At 44.0% G+C, this 27411-nt stretch overlaps 1 protein-coding gene across 2 annotated transcripts in view; it reads right to left on the minus strand.

Annotated features, from left to right (window-relative positions):
• Positions 1-27411, minus strand: part of rgs19 (regulator of G protein signaling 19) — a 186877-nt gene that overhangs the window by 120655 nt on the left and 38811 nt on the right. For both annotated transcript variants that reach the window (XM_045209509.1, XM_045209510.1), the window contains exon 2: positions 8886-8999. In XM_045209509.1, coding sequence (XP_045065444.1) covers positions 8886-8900 — 15 coding nt within the window. In that variant the 5' untranslated portion in view covers positions 8901-8999. The remainder of the gene's footprint in view (positions 1-8885; positions 9000-27411) is intronic.

The raw sequence follows: 27411 nt of genomic DNA on the forward strand, positions 1-27411 counted from the left end.
CAGACACACACACACACACACAAACACACACACACACACACACAGACACACACACACAGACACACAGACACAGACACACAGACACACACACAAAGACACACACACATACAGACACACACACACACACACACACACAGACACACACACACAGACACACAGACACAGACACACACACAGACACACACACACACACACACACAGAGACACACACACACAAAGACACACACACACACACACACACACAGACACACACACACACACACAGACACACACACACACACACACACAGACACACACACACACACACACACACACAGACACACACACACAGACACACACACACAGACACACACACACACAGACACACACACATACAGACACACACACACACACAGACACACACACACACAGACACACACACACACACACAGAGACACAGACACACACACAGACACACACACACACACACACACACAGAGACACACACACACAGACACAGACACACACACACACACACACACAGACACACACACACACAGACACACACACACACAGACACACACACACAGACACAGACACACACACAGACACACACACACACACACACACACAGAGACACACACACACAGACACAGACACACACACACACACACACACACACACACAGACACACACACACACACACACAGAGTATTAAAGGTTAAGATGGCGTGACATTCATTCACAGACAGAAGACAAAGAGAGAGGGAGAATTATCTCTTTAAGATTCATCTGTCTCAGGCTGTGTCTGAAATGGTACCCTATTCCCTGTATAGTGCACTACTTTAGACCAGAGAATGGTACCCTATTCCCTGTATAGTGCACTACTTTAGACCAGAGAATGGTACCCTATTCCCTGTATAGTGCACTACTTTAGACCAGAGAATGGTACCCTATTCCCTGTATAGTGCACTACTTTAGACCAGAGAATGGTACCCTATTCCCTATATAGTGCACTACTTTGACCAGGGCATAAAGCAGGGTTTCCCAAAGTCGGTCCTGGGTTCACGTTTTCGTTTTCGCCCTAGCGCTACACAGCTGATTCAAATAACCAACTCCTCATCAAGCTTATAAAGATTATTTGAATCAGCTGTGTAGTGCTAGGGCAAAACCCAAAACGTGCACCCAGGGGGGGCCTCCAGGACCGAGTTTGGGAAGCCCTGGCATAGGGCTTAGGGAACAGGGCCCTGGTCAAACGTAGTGCACTAGGGAATAGGGAAACATTTCAGATGCATCCTCAGTGACCGTAACTAACCCTGCATGGCTGCTTCCTGTTTGTTTATCATCTGGTCTCTCTCTCTCTCTCTCTCTCTCTCTCTCTCTCTCTTGTTCTCTCTCTCTCTTCCAATTCAATTCAAAGGGCTTTGTTCTATCTCTGTCTCTAACTTTCTCCAGATGCCATGCTGCTGCTCCCAGTGGCCTGTATCATGTGACAAACAACTGCTGCTTCACCCTCCTGTCACTGTATCTCTGTCTCTCTCTCTCTCTCTCTCTCTCTCTCTCTCTCTCTCTCTCTCTCTCTCTCTCTCTCTCTCTCTCTCTCTCTCTCTCTCTCTCTCTCTCTCTCTCTCTCTCTCTCTCTCTCTCTCTCTCTCTCTCTCTCTCTCTCTCTCTCTCTCTCTCTCTCTCTCTCTCTCTCGCTCTCCACGTTTCTATGGTGGGATTTGGGCTATAGGCTACTTTGAAGCAAGGTAAGACATGCTTCATAATATGAAGTAAAATGTCCAGTTTTCAAACAATTAAGGAACAGGAAAAATATAGCGATGCTAATGATATGCCTAACCGTCTTCTGGAAGATGGAAAGGCTTTCCCAAAAACCTTAACTAGCTACAAAGTAGCCTACGCCTATCTGTCAGAATTATATCATGATTATTTGTGTCAATCCAGTTGCCATTTCTTTTGCGAACTCCATCTCATGTGCTACAGAAACACACCAATCAAACAATAGTGCTGGGTGCCTGCACATTTGAATTAAAGGGTAAGTACTCTCAAAAATCAAAATGCCTTAGATTTTTACCAGACCTCAAAAGTGGTCTCCTGATGTGGTTTAAGCATTGTTATGGACTTAGAACACACAATGTTGTTGTTTTTCTGTTTTGAAAAAAAAAGTGTGGACTTTGACAACGAAAAACCTGAAAAACTTTGGGAAAATCTGAAAGCTGTCAATTTCTGACTCAGTTTATCTGTTTCAATAGTAGGCCTACTGATAGCCTGCTTGCACAGTACAGCTTGGGTTGGCCTGACTGTGAAAGACCGATAAGGATTCATCGTTTTAGGTAATTCAGAGATCCCTCCGCCAATGGATACATCACCTTGTCATAGAATTTTACACACAGAGTGCCTTTCCTTCTCCGGCAGTGCCATTTGGAAAGAAAATTGGCAAAATTAGAGTTTTCCCGCTTCTCCGGTCACCACTACATCACTGAGTGGAAGTCACATTTCGGTTGGACCTTGTGTGCAATTGACCAATACAGTGATCTTAATAAAAAAATTGATTTAACAAAAAAAACTTAAAAGAAGAGAGGGGGGAAAGAAAGGATAGATGAGGAGAAACGGCACCATCAAGGTTCATATTTAAACAGTACATACATTTACATTTTACATTTACGTCATTTAGCAGACGCTCTTATCCAGAGCGACTTACAAATAGGTGCAATCACCTTATAGCCAGTGGGATAACCACTTTTTTATTTTTTCCTTTTTTAATTTTTTTGTATTTATTTTTTATATATATATATTATTATTTATTTTTTTGGGGGGGGGGGGTTGGGGTAAGGGGGGTAGAAGGATTACTTTATCCTATCCCAGGTATTCCTTAAAGAGGTGGGGTTTCTCTCAGTCAAAGCAGTCAGTCAGAGTTGGCCTGTGGGTTTTCATCCAATAGGAGAAGATGAAGATTCATATCCTGGTCAACCACATCCAAAACGCCTCAAATTGACACTGGGATTTTGGGCTAACTAGCTTAGCTCAAAGACTGGAAGTCTTTGGGTACAGCTAGCATGCAGCTAGCAGACCTCCAATCTTTGCGCTAAACTACAGATTTAGGATCTAACCAGTATACACACACACACACACAATAATCTGTACACATAGAAGGGAAGGGCCCTATAAAATCTGCGATGAGGAGAGCGAAAACGGAACTCAACAATATTCTAAAATGTATTTAATTTATTTTAAAATGTATTAATATGCCCAATATTATTGTGTCTGAAACCTGAATACTCAGTTAGCCAGTCAGTCAGTCAGCCAGTCAACCAGTCAGTCAGTCCAATATTATCATGAGTCATGAACAAAATGCATCAGTGTTTGGTGTTTTCCTTCAACTTTTTGAAATGGCAAAGCAGGAATGCCCCTGTGTGTGTGTTTGTCTAGCATAGCCATTAGCGATCATGCTAATAATGATAACCGTCTTCTGGTAGATGGAAAGGTTTTCCCAGAAACCTTCTCGATTAAAGGGTATCTACACTAGAGTTCTTCTCGGATTCCGAAATTGAGATCCGAACCGAATTGGATCGGTAAAATTCCTACCTGACCGATCTGGTCATAAAAAATAAAAAATTATAATCAATATCTGATCAGATTCGGATTCGAGGTGGACCAGATCCAACCCAAAACATGTCCGAGTTGAGGGAGAATAGGATCCAAAATTGGGTCAGGTCTGTATCCGAATCAAATGGATCCGAAAGATTGCTGATTTTGACTTTAACGTGCATTTTTGGTTATATCTAAGAAAACTGATTTGTGGTCTACAGCTTAGTATTTTCATAATGACATCAATATAGTTAGATGGAGAACATTATGAAGTCTTCAGAAATGTTTTCCTTATTTCTGTTGACCAAATATTTGAGTAGCCTAGGAGGATTTTTGTATGTGATGATCATCGCGTGCCAGACTGAGACAGCGAATAGTTCCCTCTATGACAACACTATAAATGGACATAGAATATTTTGAGGTTTTCAGAGATCTGTTCATTTTGATTCTGTTGACCACATTTTTTTTTAGATTAGATATTAGATTCGATTTTTATGTGGGGATTTTAGGACGCTAAATAGTCAGCGAGTGCTGACTAAATTAAATGTAGATATATCCTTTAGACCTATAGAATTAGCCCATACATCCTGATATTGGTTTGGATGTGGATTGATAGAAAGGTCATCCACGCCACGGTTGTGTAGGCTTACGGTCCAGAGAGTTAATTAAAGATTCATAATTGAAGAGAGAAGTTGTCCTGATATTTCTAATACCCATCCATGCCTTACGCAATCAATAAATCGGCAGCCTTTCAACATTAGGCTACAATATTTTCTGCAGATAAACCTATGGCTATCAGTCTACCTACCGCACACGTTCACTCACACACAACATGAGCAGATTAATTTGGTCAAAAATGTTAGGCTATTTATTAAAGACGATCAGAAAGAATTAACTCTGCCGTATAACGTATTTATTTTTCAACGAAAGCCACGAAACTAGCGCATGAATGAGTCACTCATCTTTATGCTGCAATTTCACACTTGGCCCGAGTCATTCAACATTAGTTAGTAAACTGTTATTTTCAATACAGAAAATACCCGAATAGAATTGCAAAATAGCCTACTAAATAGGCCAAGCCTAAACTAAATAAATAATTAAATAGCCTAAATGAACTAGTAAATTGAATAAATAAAACAATTAAATTAAATAGTTCAGGTGTTGAAAATATGGGCAACCTTTCCCCTCCCTCATTTATGCACACTGTGAGGCCCATGGAGATGATTTGACCGTTGGTTTTTTCCCACCCTGCACTCTCTTTCAACCGTTGGTTTTTTCCCACCCTGGACTCTCTTTCATTCAGTTTCTTCTTCACATCGGCTAAGAACGACTCAATGTTCTAGAAACTCACTTTATATATAGCCCAGGCTATCATTCTTTTCCACTACGTCCTCCTCTCCCACAACCAGTCGGCCTTTAGCCTATTTCACCCCGCGTCAACGTGCGCAGTGTCTGGTTTTCATAAAGCAAATATACTGTTTTGTCATTAAAATTATATTGACACATTTGTTTGATGGAAGGGGTCCCCCCCCCCTGACAATCATTTAAAAGTATATATGTGTGCAATTTGCGTTTATGTTGTTTAGGAACTAAACTCTTCAAATATAATTTCGTATCCGGTAGGTATTTCACATATCTTCACACAGATCCGAGGCCCGTGGCCACCGAGCCGGATACTACCTGGGATCCGAGGATCAACTACAAAATCCGGGTCGGATCTCAGGTAGGTTAGTGTAGATCCGTGAAGACCTCTAATACACCCCAAAATGAACCTTTCTTAGAGTGGTCCTCTGTAGCTCAGCTGGTAGAGCACGGCGCTTGTAACGCCAGGGTAGTGGGTTCGATCCCCGGGACCACACAAAAATGTATGCAAGCATGACTGTAAGTCGCTTGGGATAAAAGCGTCTGTTAAATGGTATATTATTATTTTTCCCAGACCTCAAAAGTGGCCTCCTGATGTGGTTTAAGCATTGTTATGTGCTCAGAACGTCCAATGCTGTTGTTTTTAAAAAAGTGTGATTTTGAGAACAGAAACCTGGAAAAAGAAAACGGAGAAAATGGAATTTGGGGGAAAACTATACTGCTCCGCACACACACACACACACACACACACACACACACCAAATAATGCTCTGGGGAACGGGCAGAAAAAGTTAACATCAATCCACTGAGGCAAAAAGGACATTGTCGAAGTTTCATTCAACAAGACAAAAGCTGCAAAAGGAGAGTTGAAAATAAAGACAAAGGAGGGCCAGAAAGGTAATGTTGGTGAAGTGGTAAAAGAGGATGATATCAGAGCCGGCTACGTTATGTCTGATGATTGTGAGGCGCTATAAAAATTCGACAGTCACAAGACGGGATTTCAAATAGGCCTATATGGCATGTCAAGGACACTGTAGCCTACTGTTCAGATGGGTTAAATGGAAACTCTAATCTGGACATTGACTAACCAGAATAACCTACTGTTTTTTGGCAAACTCCAAAGTCCTCTGATAATACTAGTCCCGTGCGAATCGACATCCCTGTGTTTTGAGAGTCATGTTTGAGTTTGACAGGTGTTGCTCGCGGTTTGAGCAAGAAAACAATAACTGATTTGATAAATTGAATGAAGTGCTGCTCATAGCCAATATATGAAGAGCTGCTCATAGCCTATATATGAAGTGCTGCACATAGCCTATATATGAAGTGCTGCTCATAGCCTATATATGAAGTGCTGCTCATAGCCTATATATGAAGGGCTGCTCATAGCCTATATATGAAGGGCTGCTCATAGCCTATATATGAAGGGCTGCTCATAGCCTATATATGAAGGGCTGCTCATAGTCTATATATGAAGGGCTGCTCATAGCCTATATATGAAGGGCTGCTCATAGCCTATATATGAAGGGCTGCTCATAGCCTATATATGAAGGGCTGCTCATAGCCTATATATGAAGAGCTGCTCATAGCCTATATATGAAGTGCTGCACATAGCCTATATATGAAGGGCTGCTCATAGCCTATATATGAAGGGCTGCTCATAGCCTATACATGAAGTGCTGCTCATATCCTATATATGAAGGGCTGCTCATAGCCTATATCTGAAGGGCTGCTCATAGCCTATATATGAAGGGCTGCTCATAGCCTATATATGAAGGGCTGCCCATAGCCTATATATGAAGGGCTGCTCATAGCCTATATATGAAGTGCTGCGCATGGCCTATATCTGAATGGCTGCTCATAGCCTATATATGAAGTGCTGCTCATAGCCTATATATGAAGGGCTGCCCATAGCCTATATATGAAGGGCTGCTCATAGCCTATATATGAAGGGCTGCCCATAGCCTATATATGAAGGGCTGCCCATAGCCTATATATGAAGGGCTGCTCATAGCCTATATATGAAGGGCTGCCCATAGCCTATATATGAAGGGCCTACATGTATCAACTTTCACAGTGAATGCTTTTGTTTCTATGTTTTGTGCAAATGAACTGAACATCGCCAAATGCATTATAAAAAACTATTGCGCCTATTTAATGCAACCATTGCTGTTAATAGATCGCAAAGCAGCATACAAATGACCTAAACGTTTGGAAGAAGTTCACTTTCTCATCCATAGCATAAAAACGCATATCAAGTGCACGTGCACTGTTTAGCTCACATCTGAAGGCTGGGGGGCATTTAGGACGTCTACTGCGGATCGCTAAAATATCGTCATGATTATGATCACACTTCCTCAATTCAGATATTATGGCGACACTATACCAAATATGGTTTGGTATGGTTTAGGAACTTGGGAACCAAGCTCGAGTTATCAGTGTAGCCTGTTATCTTCACACCTAGAAAAAAAAAAACTTCAGGCTTTCGTCATAACTGTCCATTTATAAAAAAATAAAGAATTACAGGGGGCAGTTTGGAAAAAAACGTATCCCTTCCGAATCGGCCTCTGGAATAACGGACATTCTGAGGTAATACATACACAACCAACGTTATCTAGTGATACTAATCCCGTGCGAATAAGGCTATAGCCTTAATAATAACTCCTGTAGAATTAAGCATTTCTTGCAGTAAAATTATACACCAAATGTATGCAAAAATGTGGACTTGGGAACAGGAGTGGAGAAATATGATTTATTTATTTTTGCATCTTGAGATGAATGCAATGTTCAGTTATACGATCTGTAGAGCTGCTGTCTTCATCATAAAAACATCATAAAAGCTGATAGTATTTCAACCACATAAAATATGCATCGAAGCCGAACTGAAATCTTATCAGAAACACGTTGGTTCGTTTTCACAGCTTTCTTTTTCCTTACAACCCTTTTTTTGTTTGTTGCTTTGTTGTATTTTCTCCCCGGTCCCTAAACGTCTTTGCTCCGCGAAAGATGACAGAGAAAACTTTACCGACGTCAACTAGTTTGAAGCATTCATTCTATTGATCTATTACATTATTCTCTTGAGCAAGGGTTCATTTAGTCTTCTAGGGCAACATATAATGACAGAAGAGAAGCTGCATGTATCAAATGTATCTAATTATAGACAAGTTTACTAACAAATAGCCTACCAAAAGGTCAGAAATTATATCAGAAACATTTCTAAATCAGCCAAAAACATCGTTCTGCAGTCTTTGACTGTAGTTTATAGCGCATCTTCTATAATTGCAGGTTAGGGTTGGGTGCGGGCCTCAGATTTTCACTATATCCCGTGTAGCTCAGTTGGTAGAGCATGGCGTTTGCAACGCCAGGGGTGTGGGTTCGATTCCCACGGGGGGGGGCAGTATGAAAATGTATGCACTCACTAACTGTAAGTCGCTCTGGATAAGAGCGTCTGCTAAATGACTAAAATGTAAAAATAGCCAGGCGGTTGCAGATGGGTTATTAGCAATTGCGGGCAGGGGCCGGTGAGTAAACAGCTGACCCGCGCACGAGTAGCACAAACACATTCATCTTGATACTTACTGACACACAAATATGAACACCATGGTTAGAGTTACACCAGTCATCAGAAGTGCAAACGTTTTTTTGTTCTATAAAGTTGGTACATCAAGCACAACAGTAGATATTACACTCAGAGAACAGCACAACACTGAGAGAGAGAGAGGGGGAATGACAGACAGAGAGAAAGAGTGAGTGAGTGAGGGAATGAGTGAGAGAAAGAGAGAGAGGGGGAATGACATACAGAGAGAGAAACAGAGAGAAAGAGTGAGTGAGTGAGTGAGGGAATGAGTGAGAGAAAGAGAGAGAGGGGGAATGACAGACAGAGAGAAAGAGTGAGTGAGTGAGGGAATGAGTGAGAGACAGACAGAAAGAGAGAGAGAGATGTTAGGTAAAGTTACCAGTATGTCCATCATGGTTTGACAGCTCTTTGCAGCCTATTGGTCCTATAACCCTCAGCGATGTTAACAGCCTGGGAACATGCATGTCATCCCCCCTTTGGCCACGGACCTCTCCTTCATGGACACACATATTTACACATAGGGACACACACACACACACACACACACAAACACACGTAAACAGAGGGAGAGAGAAAAAGGGACAAGTGGATTAAGTGGACAAGAAGGATGTCTTATAAACATACATGTTTATACCGCATATAACTTTCTTATAAACAGCCATGTTTATAATGTATATCACTGTTGGAGGGATGGGTTGGAGGGTTAGGTTGGAGGATTGGGTTGGAAGGTTGGGATGGAAGGTTGGGTTGGAGGGTTGGAGGGTTGGGTTGGAGAGTTGGGTTGGAAGGTTGGGGTGGAAGGTTGGGTTGGAGGGTTGGGTTGGAGGATTGGGTTGGAGGGATGGGTTGGAGGGTTGGGTTGGAGGGTTGGGTTGGAGGGATGGGTTGGAGGGTTGGGTTGGAGGGTTGGGTTGGAGAGTTGGGTTGGAAGGTTGGGATGGAAGGTTGGGTTGGAGGGTTGGAGGGATGGGTTGGAGGGTTGGGTTGGAGGGATGGGTTGGAGGAATGAGTTAGATGGTTGGGTTGGAGGGTTGGGTTGGATGGTTGGAGGAATGGGTTGAAGGGATGGGTGGGATGGTTGGGATGGAGGGGAGGGGTTGGAGGGTTGGAGGGATGGGTTGGAGGGATGGGTTGGAGGGATTAGGTAGATGATAGGGTTGGTGGGTTGGGTTGGTGGGTTGGTTTGTAAGGTTAGGTTGTAAGGTTGGATGGTTGGGTTGGAGGGATGGGTGTGTGTGTGCATGTGCGTGTGTGTGTGTGTGTGTGTGTGTGTGTGTGTGTGTCAGGGTTTCCGTTATGAAAATGTGGCGCCGGACATATGACTGGCAGTATTTTAATTTAAATAACTTTTGAGAAATTAACTGGACCCTTATGCATTAGGTGCATAATCTGATTAGGGCGTCCACCCGCGGTGCTCAGAATGACAGAAATCACATTTAGATTATGGTAATTCATATTAACAGAACATGTAACTCGAGGATGCAACGGCATGCGTCCTTCTTACCGAATTCCGACGCGCACTTTGAAGATGTTAGAATAACTGCCCACATTTACTTTTCCTCAGCCCACAAGAAGATTAACAAACAGCAAAATCACTAGCCTATGTCAATCTACTATCAAAAGTTGACATATTCTGTTGGTCAGCTTGTCGTTCTGTGCGAGAAAGAAATAGCCTATCCCAAACAGACTCTGGGACAGCTGTGGGAAGATAGATCCCACAGTCATACAGCCAGTAGGCCTAGGATACAGGAAAAAAAAAAGTGAAAAGCAATCAGGCTGATGCAACAGATCAGAACGTTTAGCTTAACATTTTAAGTACAGCAATGCACACAAGGCAGTAGGCTACGTGTGAACGCTAGTTCCATAATGCAATTATCGGGGAAAACACTGTTGTCAAAAGCGCACCCACATACAAGTGGTTTCATGTGACAGACAAGAGGCGAAGCAATGGCAGGGCCAGGCTGGGCAGAGACCCTGCCAGATTGAACACTGGCACACCCAATTAGGATAACAAATGAAATAAATTAATTGTATTTGTTGTTTGTATTGTCTTCTGACTAATCAGAAATGTAAAAAAAAAAATGCAGTAGGATGTTCCAGGAATCTAATTGGTTACATGGTACCACATTCCAGCTGTGTATTTGATCTGCTCCCTCTTTAGTGCGAATGAAGTGAGTTCAGAACAACTGAATGTAAGTGTCTTAGAAGTAGTTTTCAAAATACAAACTTTAAATGTCCGAACTCAGAATCAAATAAGCTTCCAAAAAATAACATGGTCGCTGTGGTAGAACGTTTATTTAGATTTTCTGCATTTATCAGAGTGCCATCAAGTAACCTGATTTCAGATGTCTCCATGGAAACAGGATTATAAGGGAAATCGTTCTTCTTTCAAAGAATACAAACATTTTAATCAAACTATTGTATTAATCTGACTATCCACAATAATCGCATTATTGTGTGCATGATATAATGGCGCCTGTGGCGATGGCTGCCGTTTTATGGTCTCCTAACCAACTGTGATATTTTGTGTGTTTTTTCGCATTGTTTGTAACTTATTTTGTACATAATGTTGATGCTACCGTCTCTTATGACCGAAAAGAGCTTCTGGATATCAGAACAGCGATTACTCACCTCGAACTGGACAAAGATTTTTTATTCAATGAGTCCGACACAAAGGATATACTGGTTCTCCGAGACCAGGCCCAAACCCCCATCATTTGCGTGAAGAAAAGACAGAAATACAGGGGGGCGGAGATCTTGTAAGAAATCGTTGGCGAGTGGGTAACCCACCTCTACCATCCATTCTATTGGCAATCACTGGAGAATAAACTGGATGAGCTTCATTCGAGACTATCCTACCAATGGGACATTAAAAACTGTAATATCTTATGTTTCACCGAGTCGTGGTTTTCCGTGCATCGGCAGGACAGAATAGCTACGTCTGGTAAGATGAGCCGTGGGGGTGTGAGTCTATTTGTCAATAACAGCCGGTGCGCGATGTCTAATATGATGGTAGTATTGAGGTATTGCTCGCCTGAGGTAGAGTACCTCATGATAAGCTGTAGACCCACTATCTACCAAGAGAGTTCTCATCTATATTATTCATAGCCGTCTACTTACCACCACAAACCGATGCTGGCACTAAGACCGCACTCAACGAGCTGTATAAGGCCATAAGCAAACAAGAAAATGCACATCCAGAAACGGCACTCCTAGTGGCCAGGGACTTTAATGCAGGCAAACTTAAATCCGTTTTACCTCATTTCTACCAGCATGTCACATGTGCAACCAGAGGCGAAAAAACTCTAGACCACCTTTACTCCACACACAGAGATGCATACAAGCTCTCCCTCGCCCTCCATTTGGCAAATCTGACCATAATTCTATCCTCCTGATTACTGCTTACAAGCAAAAACTAAAGCAGGAAGTACCAGTGACTCAATATGGAAGTGGTCAGATGACGCAGATGCTAAGCTACAGGACTGTTTTGCTAGCACAGACTGGAATATGTTCTGGGATTCATCCAATGGCATTGAGGAGTACACCACATCAGTCACCGGCTTCATCAATAAGTGCATCGACGACGTCGTCCCCACAGTGACCGTACATACATTTCCCAACCAGAAGCCATGGATTACAGGCAACATCCGCACTGAGCTAAAGGCTAGAGCTGCCGCTTTCAAGGAGCGGGACACAAATCCGGACGCTTATAAGAAATCCCGCTATGCCCTCAGACGAACCATCAAACAGGCAAAGCGTCAATACAGGACTAAGATTGAATCCTACTACACCAGCTCTGACGCTCGTTGGATGTGGCAGGGCTTGCAAACTATTACGGACTACAAAGGGAAACCCAGCCGCGAGCTGCCCAGTGACGCGAGCCTACCAGATGAGCTAAATGCCTTTTATGCTCGCTTCGAGGCAAGCAACCCTGAAGCATGCATGAGAGCACCAGCTGTTCCGGACGACTGTGTGATCACGCTTTCCGTAGCCGATGTGAGCAAGACCTTTAAACAGGTCAACATTCACAAGGCCGCGGGGCCAGAAGGATTACAATGACGTATACTCAGAGCATGCGCGGACCAACTGGCAAGTGTCTTCACTGACATTTTCAACCTCTCCCTGACCGAGTCTGTAATACCTACATGTTTCAAGCAGACCACCAGAGTCCCTGTACCCAAGAAAGCGAATGTAACCTGCCTAAATGACTACCGCCCATAGCACTCACGTCGGTAGCCATTAAGTGCTTTGAAAGGTTGGTCATGGCTCACATCAACACCATCATCCCGGAAACCCTACACCCACTCCAATTCGCATACTGCCCCAACAGACCCACAGATTACGCAATCTCTCGCACTCCACACTGCCTTTCCCACCTGGGCAAAAGGAACACCTATGTGAGAATGCTGTTCATTGACTACAGCTCAGCGTCCAACAGCATAGTGCCCACAAAGCTCATCACTAAGCTAAGGACACTGGGACTAAACCTCCCTCTTCAACTGGATCCTGGACTTCCTGACGGGGCGCCCCCAAGTGGTAAAGGTATGCAACAACACATCCGTCACGCTGATCCTACCTACATGTACAAATTACCTCGCCTAACCTGTACCCCCGCACATTGACTCGGTACCGGTACCCCCTGTATATAGCCTCATTATTGTTATTTTATTGTGTCATTTTTAAAATAATCTTTTACTTTAGTTTATTTATTAAATATTTTCTTAACTCTATTTCTTGAAGTGCATTGTTGGTTAAGGGCTTGTAAGTAAGCATTTCACTGTAAGGTCTACTACACCTGTTGTATTCGGCGCATGTGACAAATAAAATTTGATTTGATTTTGATTTGATGTAACTCAATGTGAACTATGATATTAATGATTTAATTGATTAATTGATTTCATGTTTTCACGCCTGCCTTGGTAGGCCATGTTTCTGTCAATTTAAAGTATTTATTATTGTATTTATACCCGCCGTGGTATTACAGTATGTATAATGATTTCATGTTTTCATGCCTGAATGTCTACAGTAGCGTTTGCTTATTCAAAGTGAGCTATTCATTTATTACCCGTCACACAGTTCAACATATAGGCCTAAAGTGTTCGTATGTGCCTGTTTTCATATGGCAAAAAGTGTGCACTTTTGCCCCTTAATGAAAACATATTCATGGTTTTCTATGCTTCCTTGCTTCTTTGTGCAATCGTGCAACAAGCTGTCTGCGCATATTCCAATCCAGTGCGGAGCTGGTGTCTGGCGGATGCGTTGGTCCTGAATCCACCTGTTGCGCACGCAACATATATCGCTCCTTTGAGTGGTCGATCTGATAATATGTTGATTATTTCATGAGGTTGGACTGTCGGACTGAACACTTCATCCATTAACCATTATATTTTGTGACAATTTTTCAAATTGTATCACTTTTTTTTGTCTGCTGCTGTAGCATCTCTCTCTCTCTCTCTCTCTCTCTCTCTCTCTCTCTCTCTAATTTGTAGGTGTTCTTCAAGGTTAATTTGTTGTGTTGTTTTTTGTCACATTTATCCTTTGTAATGTGTTAAATTACGCAACGTGATTAAGGTGGTGGTGTTGCTATCTGTTAAAGGCTACCTCCAGTCCTCAACAATTTGAATTGTTGTCTTTAAGTCTTCAGTTGGGTTCAAACTCAAAAATAACAGTTATAGGAATCTACCTATATCTAAAAAACGGTCTTGCCCTTGGTTCAGTCCAGAGCTATCTGAAGTCATACACGACAGAGATGTTGCCTGGGCCAAAGATAGATTCAGAGACTCGGGGCCCAGACTGGCAGTCTTTCAGGCGATTGAGAAATCTGTGTGTAAAACTAGTTATAAAAGCAAAATCAGATTATTATGTTAACCAAGCTACATTTTTGGAAATCTGTTACGTCACTGAAGGGTTGCGTCTTCTCTCCCCCAAGAAATTAATTTAGAGTCTGGCCCTACTACTGACAAAATTGATATCATTAATGCATTGAATTACCATTTTATCTCTGCGGGCTATATATTAATGCTATATATATTAATGCTATATAATGCTATATATATATATATATATATATGACCAAAACATCAGCCAGGAAGCATAGGAACTGAGAAGTGGTCTGTGGTCACCACCTGCAAAACCAGTCCTTTATTGGGGGGTGTCTTGCTAATTGCCTATAATTTCCACCTGTTGTCTATTCCATTTGCAACAACAGCATGTGAAATTTTATTGTCAATCAGTGTTGCTTCCTAAGTGGACAGTTTGATTTCACAGAAGTGTGATTGACTTGGAGTTACATTGTGGGTGGAATGAAAAAATTATTCTAACCCGCTCGCAATTCAGAACAATTATATTGCGGGTCAGAAACGTTTTAAATCAATATATATATATATACGTATTTTTTTAACAAACACAGGAGCTTGCTGTGTTGAATTGTGTTGTAAATACCATTAGGCCCGACCCCATTTTGATATAAAAAATGGGCCCGACCCCACCAAAAAGTGATGTAATCAAAGGTCAATGTTTACTTTTTTAATTGGAGGCTATGACAGTCTATTAGAAATAAGTCTGACAGTAGTTTTGACAGTATTTCAATCTGAATTGATTCTGTTATTTTTCTCCCTGTCTGATTTAGTGGTCTTGTCCACTCTGTTCTAATGAGTCCTGTGTGGCTTGTGGGTATTGTAGAGGGAAAAACACACGATCTCCTGAAAGTCTTATCTTTCAGGTGATGGCGTCATAATATTTTGTAGCTCAAAGGTTCAAAAGATAGAGGCACATTTTTAGGAAGAAAACAGAAACTGCTTTGTTTATGTCACGATCGTCTTGACGAGAAGGAGTAGACCAAGGCGCAGCGTGTGAAACGAACATGACTTTAATTAGTAAAGCACAAGTACAAAACAAAACACGATCGTGAAGTCCACAGTAACACTGACTGAACACGGAACAAAAACCCACAAACACAAGGTGAAAACAGACAGTTTAAATATGGCTCCCAATCAGAGACAACGAGCCAACAGCTGACACTCGTTACCTCTGATTGGGAGTCACTCATCCAAACAAAGAAATACAACCACATAGAACAACCCAACCAAACAGAACACCACGAAACGAACACACCCTGGCTCAACATACAAAGTCCCGGAGCCAGAGCGTGACAGTACCCCCCTAAAAGGCGCGGACTGCGACCGCGCCTCAAAACCCCAAACAGGGGAGGGCTGGGTGGGCATTTCTCCTCGGAGGCGGCTCCGGCTCGGGCTTGACCCCCACCCTTCCACAATCCCCCGTAGCGCCCCGGTCCGGTCTGACCCCGCTGGCTGGATCTGGACCGGACATAGACGGAGCGGATTGCTCAAACTCCGTAGTGGAGTAGCTGACCTGATCAGGCACCGGACTGACGACGCGCACCCCTGGCTTGGCGGCGTGAGGCAGGAACGGACCGGACCTGGCTGACGATACGCACCCTTGGCTTGGTGCGTGGGCCGAACGGACCTCACCAGGCTGACGACTCGCATCCTTGGCTGGTGCGAGTAGCAGGAATGGGCTGGATCAGGCTGACGACTCGCACCCTTGGCTTGGTGCGAGTAGCAGGAACGAGCTGGACCAGGCCGACGACGCACCCCGTAGGCTTGGTGCGTGGAGCAGGAACAGGCCGGGCTGGGCTGGCGACGCACACCGTAGGCTTTGTGCGTGGAGCAGGAACAGGCCGGACAGGGCTGGCGACGCACACCGTAGGTTTGGTGCGTGGAGCAGGGACAGGCCGGGCCGGGCTGACGACGCACCCCGTAGGCTTGGTGCGTGGAGCAGGAACAGGCCGGGCTGGGCTGGCGACGCACACCGTAGGTTTGGTGCGTGGAGCAGGAACAGGCCGGGCAGGGCTGGCGACGCACACCGTAGGTTTGGTGCGTGGAGCAGGGACAGGCCGGGTCGGGCTGACGACGCACCCCGTAGGCTTGGTGCGTGGAGCAGGAACAGGCCGGGCTGGGCTGGCGACGCACACCGTAGGCTTTGTGCGTGGAGCAGGAACAGGCCGGACAGGGCTGGCGACGCACACCGTAGGTTTGGTGCGTGGAGCAGGGACAGGCCGGGCCGGGCTGACGACGCACCCCGTAGGCTTGGTGCGTGGAGCAGGAACAGGCCGGGCTGGGCTGGCGACGCACACCGTAGGTTTGGTGCGTGGAGCAGGAACAGGCCGGGCAGGGCTGGCGACGCACACCGTAGGTTTGGTGCGTGGAGCAGGGACAGGCCGGGCCGGGCTGACGACGCACCCGTAGGCTTGGTGCGTGGAGCAGGGACAGGCCGGGCAGGGCTGTCGACGCACACCGTAGACTTGGTGGGAATGGCAGGAACAGGCCGGGCTGGGCTGACGACGCGCACCACTGACTTGGTGGGAATGGCAGGAACAGGCCGGGCCGGGCTGACGACGCGCACCACTGACTTGGTGGGAATGGCAGGAACAGGCCGGGCTGGGCTGACGACGCGCACCACTGACTTGGTGGGAATGGCAGGAACAGGCCGGACCGTACTGGGGACACACACCACTGGCCCCACGCAGGGGATCAGGAATGGGCCGGACCGGACTGGTAACACACCCCAGTACCTCTCGCCGTGCCTCCACACTTTCCCTCTCCTCTGTGCCCAGTGGCCCCCCTAACCTGGCGGCCTTCTCTGCCAACGCTTTGCACCGCTCTAACCCGTACACCTGCTGGCCCGACGTCGTGAGCCCCCCCTAAAAATTTCCTGGGGGTCTCTCCTCCCTCTTGCCAGACTCGCAATCATCTCCTCCCACGTCCATCCTCTCTCCTCGTCACGCTGCTTGATCCAGTCGAGGTTGCCACGGAGATCTGCCAGCGATGGCTCCTGAACACGCTGCTTGGTCGTTGTATGGTGGGTTTTTCTGTCACGATCGTCTTGACGAGAAGGAGTAGACCAAGGCGCAGCGTGTGAAACGAACATGACTTTAATTAGTAAAGCACAAGTACAAAACAAAACACGATCGTGAAGTCCACAGTAACACTGACTGAACACGGAACAAAAACCCACAAACACAAGGTGAAAACAGACAGTTTAAATATGGCTCCCAATCAGAGACAACGAGCCAACAGCTGACACTCGTTACCTCTGATTGGGAGTCACTCATCCAAACAAAGAAATACAACCACATAGAACAACCCAACCAAACAGAACACCACGAAACGAACACACCCTGGCTCAACATACAAAGTCCCGGAGCCAGAGCGTGACAGTTTATTACAACCGTATCTAGCGGCTACCTGAGGTTACTGACGTAATCCCGGTGCTTTGAATCAAACATTTTTTTTTTGTTATTGTATTTCAGATTTTCTCTCGTGACCCCATTTTCAAACCAGGCCCCTAGTTTGGGAAATACTGCATTAGGCTATGAGGTGTTTTCCACTTGCGCCGGCTGTCGGCTATTCAGCCCATTACAGCCTCCTTTTCAGCCGGCTACTTTTTCCACTTAAATTAACTAGGTTACTTTTCAATTCCTAGTCAGAAAAAAAAATTGCTGAGCCTTCTCCCGCTAGAATGAACAATATGCATCTTCTAGCGATCTGTTGATAGGAAGACAGGCGCCTGTCAGTCACAAAGTGAGCGATGACAGGGAAACACTGCTGGTTTGATCTGCTGTCTGTCCCACCTCTCGGTCCCTGGGTGTGTGTTGTGTGCCCGTGTTGTGTGTGGATGCAGTCTAATCTCTTTACACGTAGGGAGAGAGCATAAATTTGCACGTCCCATATAATGTGAGTGAATTTACAAGTCCCATATAATGTGGTAACGATGAGTGACAATCCACTTAGCTTATTGTTTTCTGGCATATTAATTTGTTTTCTTTCGTGTGCAAGGTCCAACATTAACGATGGCCCGCTGGCCCGGGGCCATAAAAACATGTGTCTGGCCAGTGGATCTCGTCAGCCACTGGCCCTTGTATGGTGTTTTCAAAGATATTGATATAGTTCTACTGATTTAATCAGTGTGTTGACAAAAGGAAGCTTGAAGCCTGTGGAAGTCAGCAGACTCTTACAGGATTCTTTAAAGGCCCGGCGCAGTCAAAATTACGTTTTTCCTGTGTTTTATATCATCTTGTACAACAGCTGATTAAAATGTTAATAAGTTGCAGTGACGACCCATCATTGAGCCCCACCTGTTTTTTGTTGTTGTTGCATGTTTTGAATGTTAGTTTGGCATTAATATGTGTCACATATCAGTTTGCAAACAATGTAAAAAAATATATACAGTGAGGGGAAAAAAGTATTTGATCCCCTGCTGATTTTGTACGTTTGCCCACTGACAAAGAAATTATCAGTCTATAATTTTTATGGTAGGTTTATTTTAACAGTGAGAGACAGAATAACAACAAAAAAATCCAGAAAAACGCATGTAAAAAATGTTACAAATTGATTTGCATTTTAATGAGGGAAATAAGTATTTGACCCCTCTGCAAAACATGACTTAGTACTTGGTGGCAAAACCCTTGTTGGCAATCACAGAGGTCAGACGTTTCTTGTAGTTGGCCACCAGGTTTGCACACATCTCAGGAGGGATTTTGTCCCACTCCTCTTTGCAGATCTTCTCCAAATCATTAAGGTTTCGTGGAATACCCATCCACGACCCATTTTCAATGCCCTGACTGAGGGAGGTTCTCACCCAAGATTTGACGGTACATGGCCCCGTCCAACGTCCCTTTGATGCGGTGAAGTTGTCCTGTCCCCTTAGCAGAAAAAAACCCCCAAAGCATTATGTTTCCACCTCCATGTTTGATGGTGGGGATGGTGTTCTTGGGGTCATAGGCAGCATTCCTCCTCCTCCAAACACGGCGAGTTGAGTTGATGCCAAAGAGCTCCATTTGGTCTCATCTGACCACAACACTTTCACCCAGTTCTCCTCTGAATCATTCAGATGTTCATTGGCAAACTTCAGACGGTAGACATTGTAGAATAATATGTGAAGACATCAAAACTATGAAATAACACATATGTAATCATGTAGTAACCAAACAAATCTAAATATATTTTATATTTTAGATTCTTCAAAGTAGCCACCCTTTGCCTTGATGATAGCTTTGCACACTCTTGGCATTCTCTCAACCAGCTTCATGAGGTAGTCACCTGGAATGCGTTTCAATTAACAGGTGTGCATTCTTAAAAGTTAAATGGTGGAATTTAACAACTTAACTACATGATTCCATATGTGTTATTTCATAGTGTTGATGTCTTCACTATTATTCTACAATGTAAAAAATAGTAAAAAATAAAGAAAAAAACTTGAATGAGTAGGTGTGTCCAAACCTTTGACTGGCACTGTATATATTTGAGTTAATAAGCTGCATACAAACTTGGGTCTCTTTTTTGCTTTTTTGAGTAAGGCAGCTCCAACATGCAGCTGTTTCAGCCTAGCTCAGTGATTTCTGTGGTGGTGGTGGGGCAGCCAGCGGAAAATACGGAGCTTAGGGGTTGGTAATATTCTCTAGTTGCGCCGTGATTGGCTCAGTGTTCTGTCACTCATGGGGACACTACGTCACCACAAAATCTACGGGTAGAACTCCAAAATTCAAGCCCCTTGGGTGCTGCCATAGAGTTACATTAGAAGTGCCCATCCAAGAAGGCTCAAGGTCATTGGCCACAGATAAAATGACATAAAATCACGTTATATCTACAATAGCTTTGATTGGACTGATCATGTCAACATCATATCTTCAAAATCTTAGCTAGCAAGCTAGTAGTCATCATCATGAATTAATCTACTGGAAAATCGTTTTCAATCCTTTTTATATGAAGATAAATAATGCACAGAAATTATAGATAAAATGTATTGGTGCACATCGGCCATTGGACATAAACATTACACAATCGCAAATTCAACAACGAGTGGTTTGGAAGGAATCAGTGGCTAACTGCAAGCATTGCAAAGCGATCACTAGCCTGCTATTCAGTGGAGTGCGTGTGTAGTCTAGGTTTAAGGGTCTCTTTTCCAAGCTTAAAAATATAAATATTCAACATTAGTCATGCTGTCAATCCAGCATGACTTCTGCCACGCTCAAAACAACTGGAAATCTCAGACTTCAGTGAGTTCAAGACAACTGGGAACTCTGACAAAAAGAGCACCGACTGGGAAAATACATTTTGAACGGTCATCCAACTCGGAATTGTAAGTCGGGAACTCAGGCCTCTTTCTAGAGCTCCGACCTGAAGATCACTGGCATGATTCGACCTTGATTTTTCCCAGTTGTCTTGAAAGCACCAGAGAATTCCAGAATTTGATAACAAAACTTGATGACAAAATTTGTCCACGAAGGACCGCCGTGCCACCTTCCTGTTCAAGTGAGCATAACAAGGTGAGTCCAAAACTGTCTTGTATGCCGCTGCATAAATGATGTAATATGCCAGGGAGATATGTATACTGAAGCTAAGAAAGTAATACTAAGTGTATGTTGTGTAGTAAGCTGTTAGTAGCCCATGTGCCTCACTCTAATAATTTGGTCAATTTTCCCCTCTAAATTTAGCCTACTGTTCTGACTTGGTGGTGCACATGTAGCCTATAGCCTGTTTTAGAGAAATGTAGTCATCGAATATTGTAAGAGCTTTCATTGTCTGCTTCTATGCCCCCTTTATTTATCCTACGGTTCTGACTTGGTGTACAGGGAGAATTCTGTCGCTGTACATTTCAAAAGTGCTGAACAAATAGTTATATTGACTCAGTCCGTCCTAGCTCGCTCATTAATGTCTTAATCGATATTACGGATTGCCTCTTATCCACTCGTCATCCCCTTATGCCATAGTTTGTACATCTCAATTGTCAGTAGAAACCACATTTGTTTAAGCAAGTCAGCTATATCAGTTATGTTTTTTTTTTTTAAGGCAGTAAATGAGGCTGAATGAACTGTTTCGCTGCCAGACAAGGCTCCGCTAATAGCCAGGTGTAGCAGTGGTAAGGTGTTGGGACTGCTGTTGGGACAGCTTTATGGAGGCCCTAACAGTTTGTTGCACCGTTTGTCACCGTTATAGTGCAATTAATGTATTGTTTAGTGTTGTGTAGTGTAGAGGCTTTGCATAAACATGTTTTTGTTTGTTTTGTTTGCCCCACCAAGATTTACATGCTAAAATCGCCAATGATAAGTTGTTATGTTCTGATAGTCACTGGCCCGCCCCGGGGGAGCCTCGCTGGCTACTTTTTCTATTTGCCTGGCTACTCATTTTAACATTTAAGTTATTTTAGCAGACGCTCTTATCCAGAGCGACTTACAGTTAGTTATTGAGTGCATACATTTTCCATACTGGCCCCCCCCCCCGCATGGGAATCGAACCCACAACGCTGGCGTTGCAAGCACCATGCTCTACCAACTGAGCTACAGGAGGCCCACGTACTCCACGTGCTTATTGAAAACACTGGCTATGGTAGCCTAGGCTACCAGCCACGCAGCGAGAGGAGTGGAGCAGGGAACTGTCCATTAGTATTTGTGATCTTAATGAATTAAGAACTACAGGCTATTTTTCTAAGCAATTTGAGTTGTCAATGTGCCGCGTCGCATTGTGAATATAAGCCTATTGTTCTTAATTCATTACATTTTTTGTAATTTAGCAGACATTCTTATCCAGAGTTACTTACAGTAGCAATTAGGGTTCAGTGCCTTGCTCAAGGGCACATTGACATATTTTTTGACCTAGTCAGCTCGAGGATCTGAACCAGGAACCTTTCAGTTACTGTCCCAACCCTCTTAATCGCTAGGCTACTTGCCGACTAATTCATGGTATGGTTTCCTTTTATCCAACATAGACATCAAATCAAATCGATTTTGCACATCCACACCAGACGCGATCAGGACACGCAGGTTGAAATATCAAAAAGGAACTATGAACCAACTATATTAATTTGGGGACAGGTCGAAAAACATATGAAACACTCATGGGCATTTAGCTAGCCAGCTTGCTGTTGCTAGCTAATTTGTCCTGGTATGTAAACATTGGGTTGTTATTTTACCTGAAATATACAAGGTCCTTTTTTTTTTTGCTCGATCTTTGCAGAATATCGACCCATTTTGAGTCACACAAAATGGTGTGTTCTCTACTCCGACAATTAAGCTAGAGATTAAAGGGGAAACCTTGTTAGTTTCTAGTAATCTCTTCTAGTTCAGTCTTCTTCTTCTGTGGATTTTATATGGCGATGGCAAGCAACTTTAAGGTGCATTACTGCAACCAACTGGACTGGAGTGTGGACCTCAGTTCATCTTTCAATCACCCAATATGCTCCTAAAAACCACAGTGGAGATTGGAGAAGCATCAAGCGTCTCTAATGGAACCAAGTTCTGTTTAACCACCTGGCTACCAGACGCTCTTTGATGCGCCAGCAGTCTGGATGAAATGATTGAATAACATGTACGTGTACATATATTTTGCAACGCGGCCGGTGTGGTCAGCATGTAAGGTCAAACTTCAACATTTTTGTGGCTTCAATGACGCTTACAGAAGTGTATATGGTCCCTAAAAGCCTATATAAACCCAATTGTTGGGATACAATAAGGTGGTGTACTACTGCATGTAATAAATAATCTTAATATTGTAGAATGTCTAAAAGAAAAACATTTGAATTTCCAGTATGTAATTAACAGGAATGACATTTACTCTCACAGGTGACCAATAGATCTAGCTGAAAGCCACGCCCCTAATAAGCCACGCCTCCTGGAAATAACCTAAGGATTACATAAAAAAAAGACCCAGCTGCTAGGTCAACCCAGCATGAGAGTAAAAAATACCCAACTGATGGTTAAATGAATCCCTGTTTGGGTAATCCCAACAACCCAACTGTATCGGTTGGGTTGCGGAGAAAAATCTGTCTTGATGTCGGATATCGGTTAGGGCTCAGAATTGATGTGGCGGGTGTGGCTAAAGAAAACGGACCCGTGCAGGACTCTGCTCTAAGTCCCTTCTTCCTCTTTAAGAAACCGAAGAACAGGAGAGGGAGGGAGGAGAGAGGGAGGGAGGGAGGGAGGAGAGAGGGAGGGAGGGAGGAGAGAGGGAGGGAGGAGAGAGGGAGGGGGGAGGAGAGAGGGAGGGAGGGAGGAGAGAGAGAGAGGGAGAGAGGAGAGAGGGAAGGAAAGGGGGAACCCCAAAAAGAGGAATAGAGTGGCAGACAGATGGAGAAAGAGAGAAAAGCAGAATAGAGTGCAAAGGGCTGTCCATGGGAAAACGGTATCAGGGCTTCAAGCAGGAGGAGCGAACGGTACTCTGATCTAACAGGGTGTGTTGTGTTATTACTCATTGGTCACTTTGGAAACAAGAAAAGTGTAAAACTCCAGGTGTGATGATGAGATCCAGTATCTACATCTGCATGTCCAGTCGCCACCCCAAATAAAGTACTTACACCTTTAGTATGTGTATGTGATCCCTGTGGGAATTGAACCCACGACTGACGTTGCTAGCACTACAGTCAAGTCCCTCTTTGCCATGAAAATGAACTTAATCTCCCCAAAAAATGTCCACTTCATTTCAGCCCTGCCACAAAAGGACCAGCTGACATCATGTCAGTGATTCTCTCGTTAACACAGGTGAGAGTGTTGACGAGGACAAGGCTGGAGATCACTCTGTCATGCTGATTAAGTTAGAATAACAGACTGGAAGCTTTAAAAGGAGGGTGGTGCATGAAATCATTGTTCTTCCTCTGTTAACCATGGTTACCTGCAAGGAAACACGTGCCGTCATCATTGCTTTGCACAAAAAGGGCTTCGCAGGCAAGGACATTGCTGCTAGTAAGATTGCACCTAAATCAACCATTTATCGGATCACCAAGAACTTCAAGAAGAGAGGTTCAATTGTTGTGAAGAAGGCGTCAGGGCGCCCAAGAAAGTCCAGCAAGCGCCAGGACCGTCTCCTAAAGATGATTCAGCTGCGGGATCGGGGCACCACCAGTGCAGAGCTTGCTCAGGAATGGCAGCAGGCAGGTGTGAGTGCATCTGCACGCACAGTGAGGCGAAGACTTTTGGAGGATGGCCTGGTGTCAAGAAGGGCAGCAAAGAAGCCACTTCTCTCCAGGAAAAACATCAGGGACAGACTGATATTCTGCAAAAGGTACAGGGATTGGACTGCTGAGGACTGGGGTAAAGTCATTTTCTCTGATGAATCCCCTTTCCGATTGTTTGTGGCATACGGAAAACACCTTGTCCGGATGAAGACAAGGTGAGTGCTCCCATCAGTCCTGTGTCATACCAACAGTAAAGCATCCTGAGACCATTTATGTGTGGGGTTGCTTCTCAGCCAAGGGAGTGGGCTCACTCACAATTTTGCCTAAGAACATAGCCATGAATAAAGAATGGTACCAACACATCCTCCGAGAGCAACTTCTCCCAACCATCCAAGAACCGTTTGGTGACGACCAATGCCTTTTCCAGCATGATGGAGCACCTTGCCATAAGGCAAAAGTGATAACTAAGTGGCTCGGGGAACAAAACATCGACATTTTGGGTCCATGGCCAGGAAACTCCCCAGACCTTAATCCCATTGAGAACTTGTGGTCAATCCTCAAGAGGCGGGTGGACAAACAAAAACCCACAAATTCTGACAAACTCCAAGCATTGATTATGCAAGAATGGGCTGCCATCAGTCAGGAAGTGGCCCAGAAGTTAATTGACAGCATGCCAGGGCGGATTGCAGAGGTCTTGAAAAAAGAAGCGTCAACACTGCAAATATTGACTCTTTGCATAAACTTAATGTAATTGTCAATAAAAGCCTTTGACACTAATGGAATGCTTGTAATTATAATTCAGTATACCATAATAACATCTGACAAAAATATCTCATAACACTGAAGCAGCGAACTTCGTGAAGACCAATACTTGTGTCATTCTCAAAACTTTTGACCACGACTGTACACTCTTACCAACTGAGACAGACAGGCACCATATCTACCCTACAGTAAGACTGATACAGAGGCTGAGGATGTGGCCTGACGGTGGGAGAACAGAGCAAGATCTCTTTCTGCAGAGTGACATGAATGAGTCACATACTGGAGGAGGATACCCTGTTTCTCTCTGAGTTACACTGATACCCTGTTTCTCTCTGAGTTACACTGATACCCTGTTTCTCTCTGAGTTACACTGATACCCTGTTTCTCTCTGAGTTTCACTGATACCCTGTTTCTCTCTGGGTTACACTGATACCCTGTTTCTCTCTGGGTTACACTGATACCCTGTTTCTCTCTGAGTTTCACTGATACCCTGTTTCTCTCTGAGTTACACTGATACCCTGTTTCTCTCTGAGTTTCACTGATACCCTGTTTCTCTCTGGGTTACACTGATACCCTGTTTCTCTCTGAGTTTCACTGATACCCTGTTTCTCTCTGATTTACACTGATACCCTGTTTCTCTCTGCGTTTCACTGATACCCTGTTTCTCTCTGCGTTTCACTGATACCCTGTTTCTCTCTGGGTTACACTTATACCCTGTTTCTCTCTGAGTTTCACTGATACCCTGTTTCTCTCTGAGTTTCACTGATACCCTGTTTCTCTCTGAGTTTCACTGATACCCTGTTTCTCTCTGGGTTACACTGATACCCTGTTTCTCTCTGAGTTTCACTGATACCCTGTTTCTCTCTGAGTTTCACTTATACCCTGTTTCTCTCTGAGTTTCACTGATACCCTGTTTCTCTCTGAGTTTCACTGATACCCTGTTTCTCTCTGAGTTTCACTGATACCCTGTTTCTCTCTGGGTTACACTGATACCCTGTTTCTCTCTGAGTTTCACTGATACCCTGTTTCTCTCTGAGTTTCACTTATACCCTGTTTCTCTCGGAGTTTCACTGATACCCTGTTTCTCTCTGAGTTTCACTGATACCCTGTTTCTCTCTGAGTTTCACTGATACCCTGTTTCTCTCTGAGTTTCACTGATACCCTGTTTCTCTCGGAGTTTCACTGATACCCTGTTTCTCTCTGCGTTTCACTGATACCCTGTTTCTCTCTGGGTTACACTGATACCCTGTTTCTCTCTGGGTTACACTGTACTGACAGGGGTATAGTATTTATTTTTATTTATTTATTTAACCTTTATTTAACCAGGTAAGCCAGTTGAGAACAAGTTCTCATTTACAACTGCGACCTGGCCAAGATAAAGCAAAGCAGTGCGATAAAAACAACAACACAGAGTTACATATGGGGTAAAAAAAACATAAGGTCATAAAATAAAACAGAAAATATATATACAGTGTGTGCAAATGTAGCAAGTTATGGAGGTAAGGCAATAAATAGGCTATAGTGCAAAATAATTACAATTAGTATTAACATTGGAATGATAGATGTGCAAGAGATTATGTGCAAATAGAGATACTGGGGTGCAAAAGAGCAAAATAAATAACAATATGGGGATGAGGTAGTTGGGTGGGCTAATTGACAGGGGTATAGTGTACTGACAGGGGTAGGGGTATAGTGTACTGACAGGGTTATAGTGTACTGACAGGGGTATAGTGTACTGACAGGGTTATAGTGTACTGACAGGGGTATAGTGTACTGACAGGGGTATAGTGTACTGACAGGGGTATAGTGTACTGACAGGGATATAGTGTACTGACAGGGATATAGTGTACTGACAGGGGTATAGTGTACTGACAGGGGTATAGTGTACTGACAGGGGTATAGTGTACTGACAGGGGTATAGTGTACTGACAGGGGTATAGTGTACTGACAGGGGTATAGTGTACTGACAGGGGTATAGTGTACTGACAGGGGTATAGTGTACTGACAGGGGTATAGTGTACTGACAGCGGTATAGTGTACTGACAGGGGTATAGTGTACTGACAGGGGTAGGGGTATAGTGTACTGACAGGGGTATAGTGTACTGACAGGGGTAGGGGTAGTGTACTGACAGGGGTATAGTGTACTGACATAGGGGTATAGTGTACTGACAGGGGTA

Source organism: Coregonus clupeaformis, chromosome 30 (genome assembly GCF_020615455.1).
Source record: "Coregonus clupeaformis isolate EN_2021a chromosome 30, ASM2061545v1, whole genome shotgun sequence".
Lineage (NCBI taxonomy): Eukaryota > Metazoa > Chordata > Actinopteri > Salmoniformes > Salmonidae > Coregonus > Coregonus clupeaformis.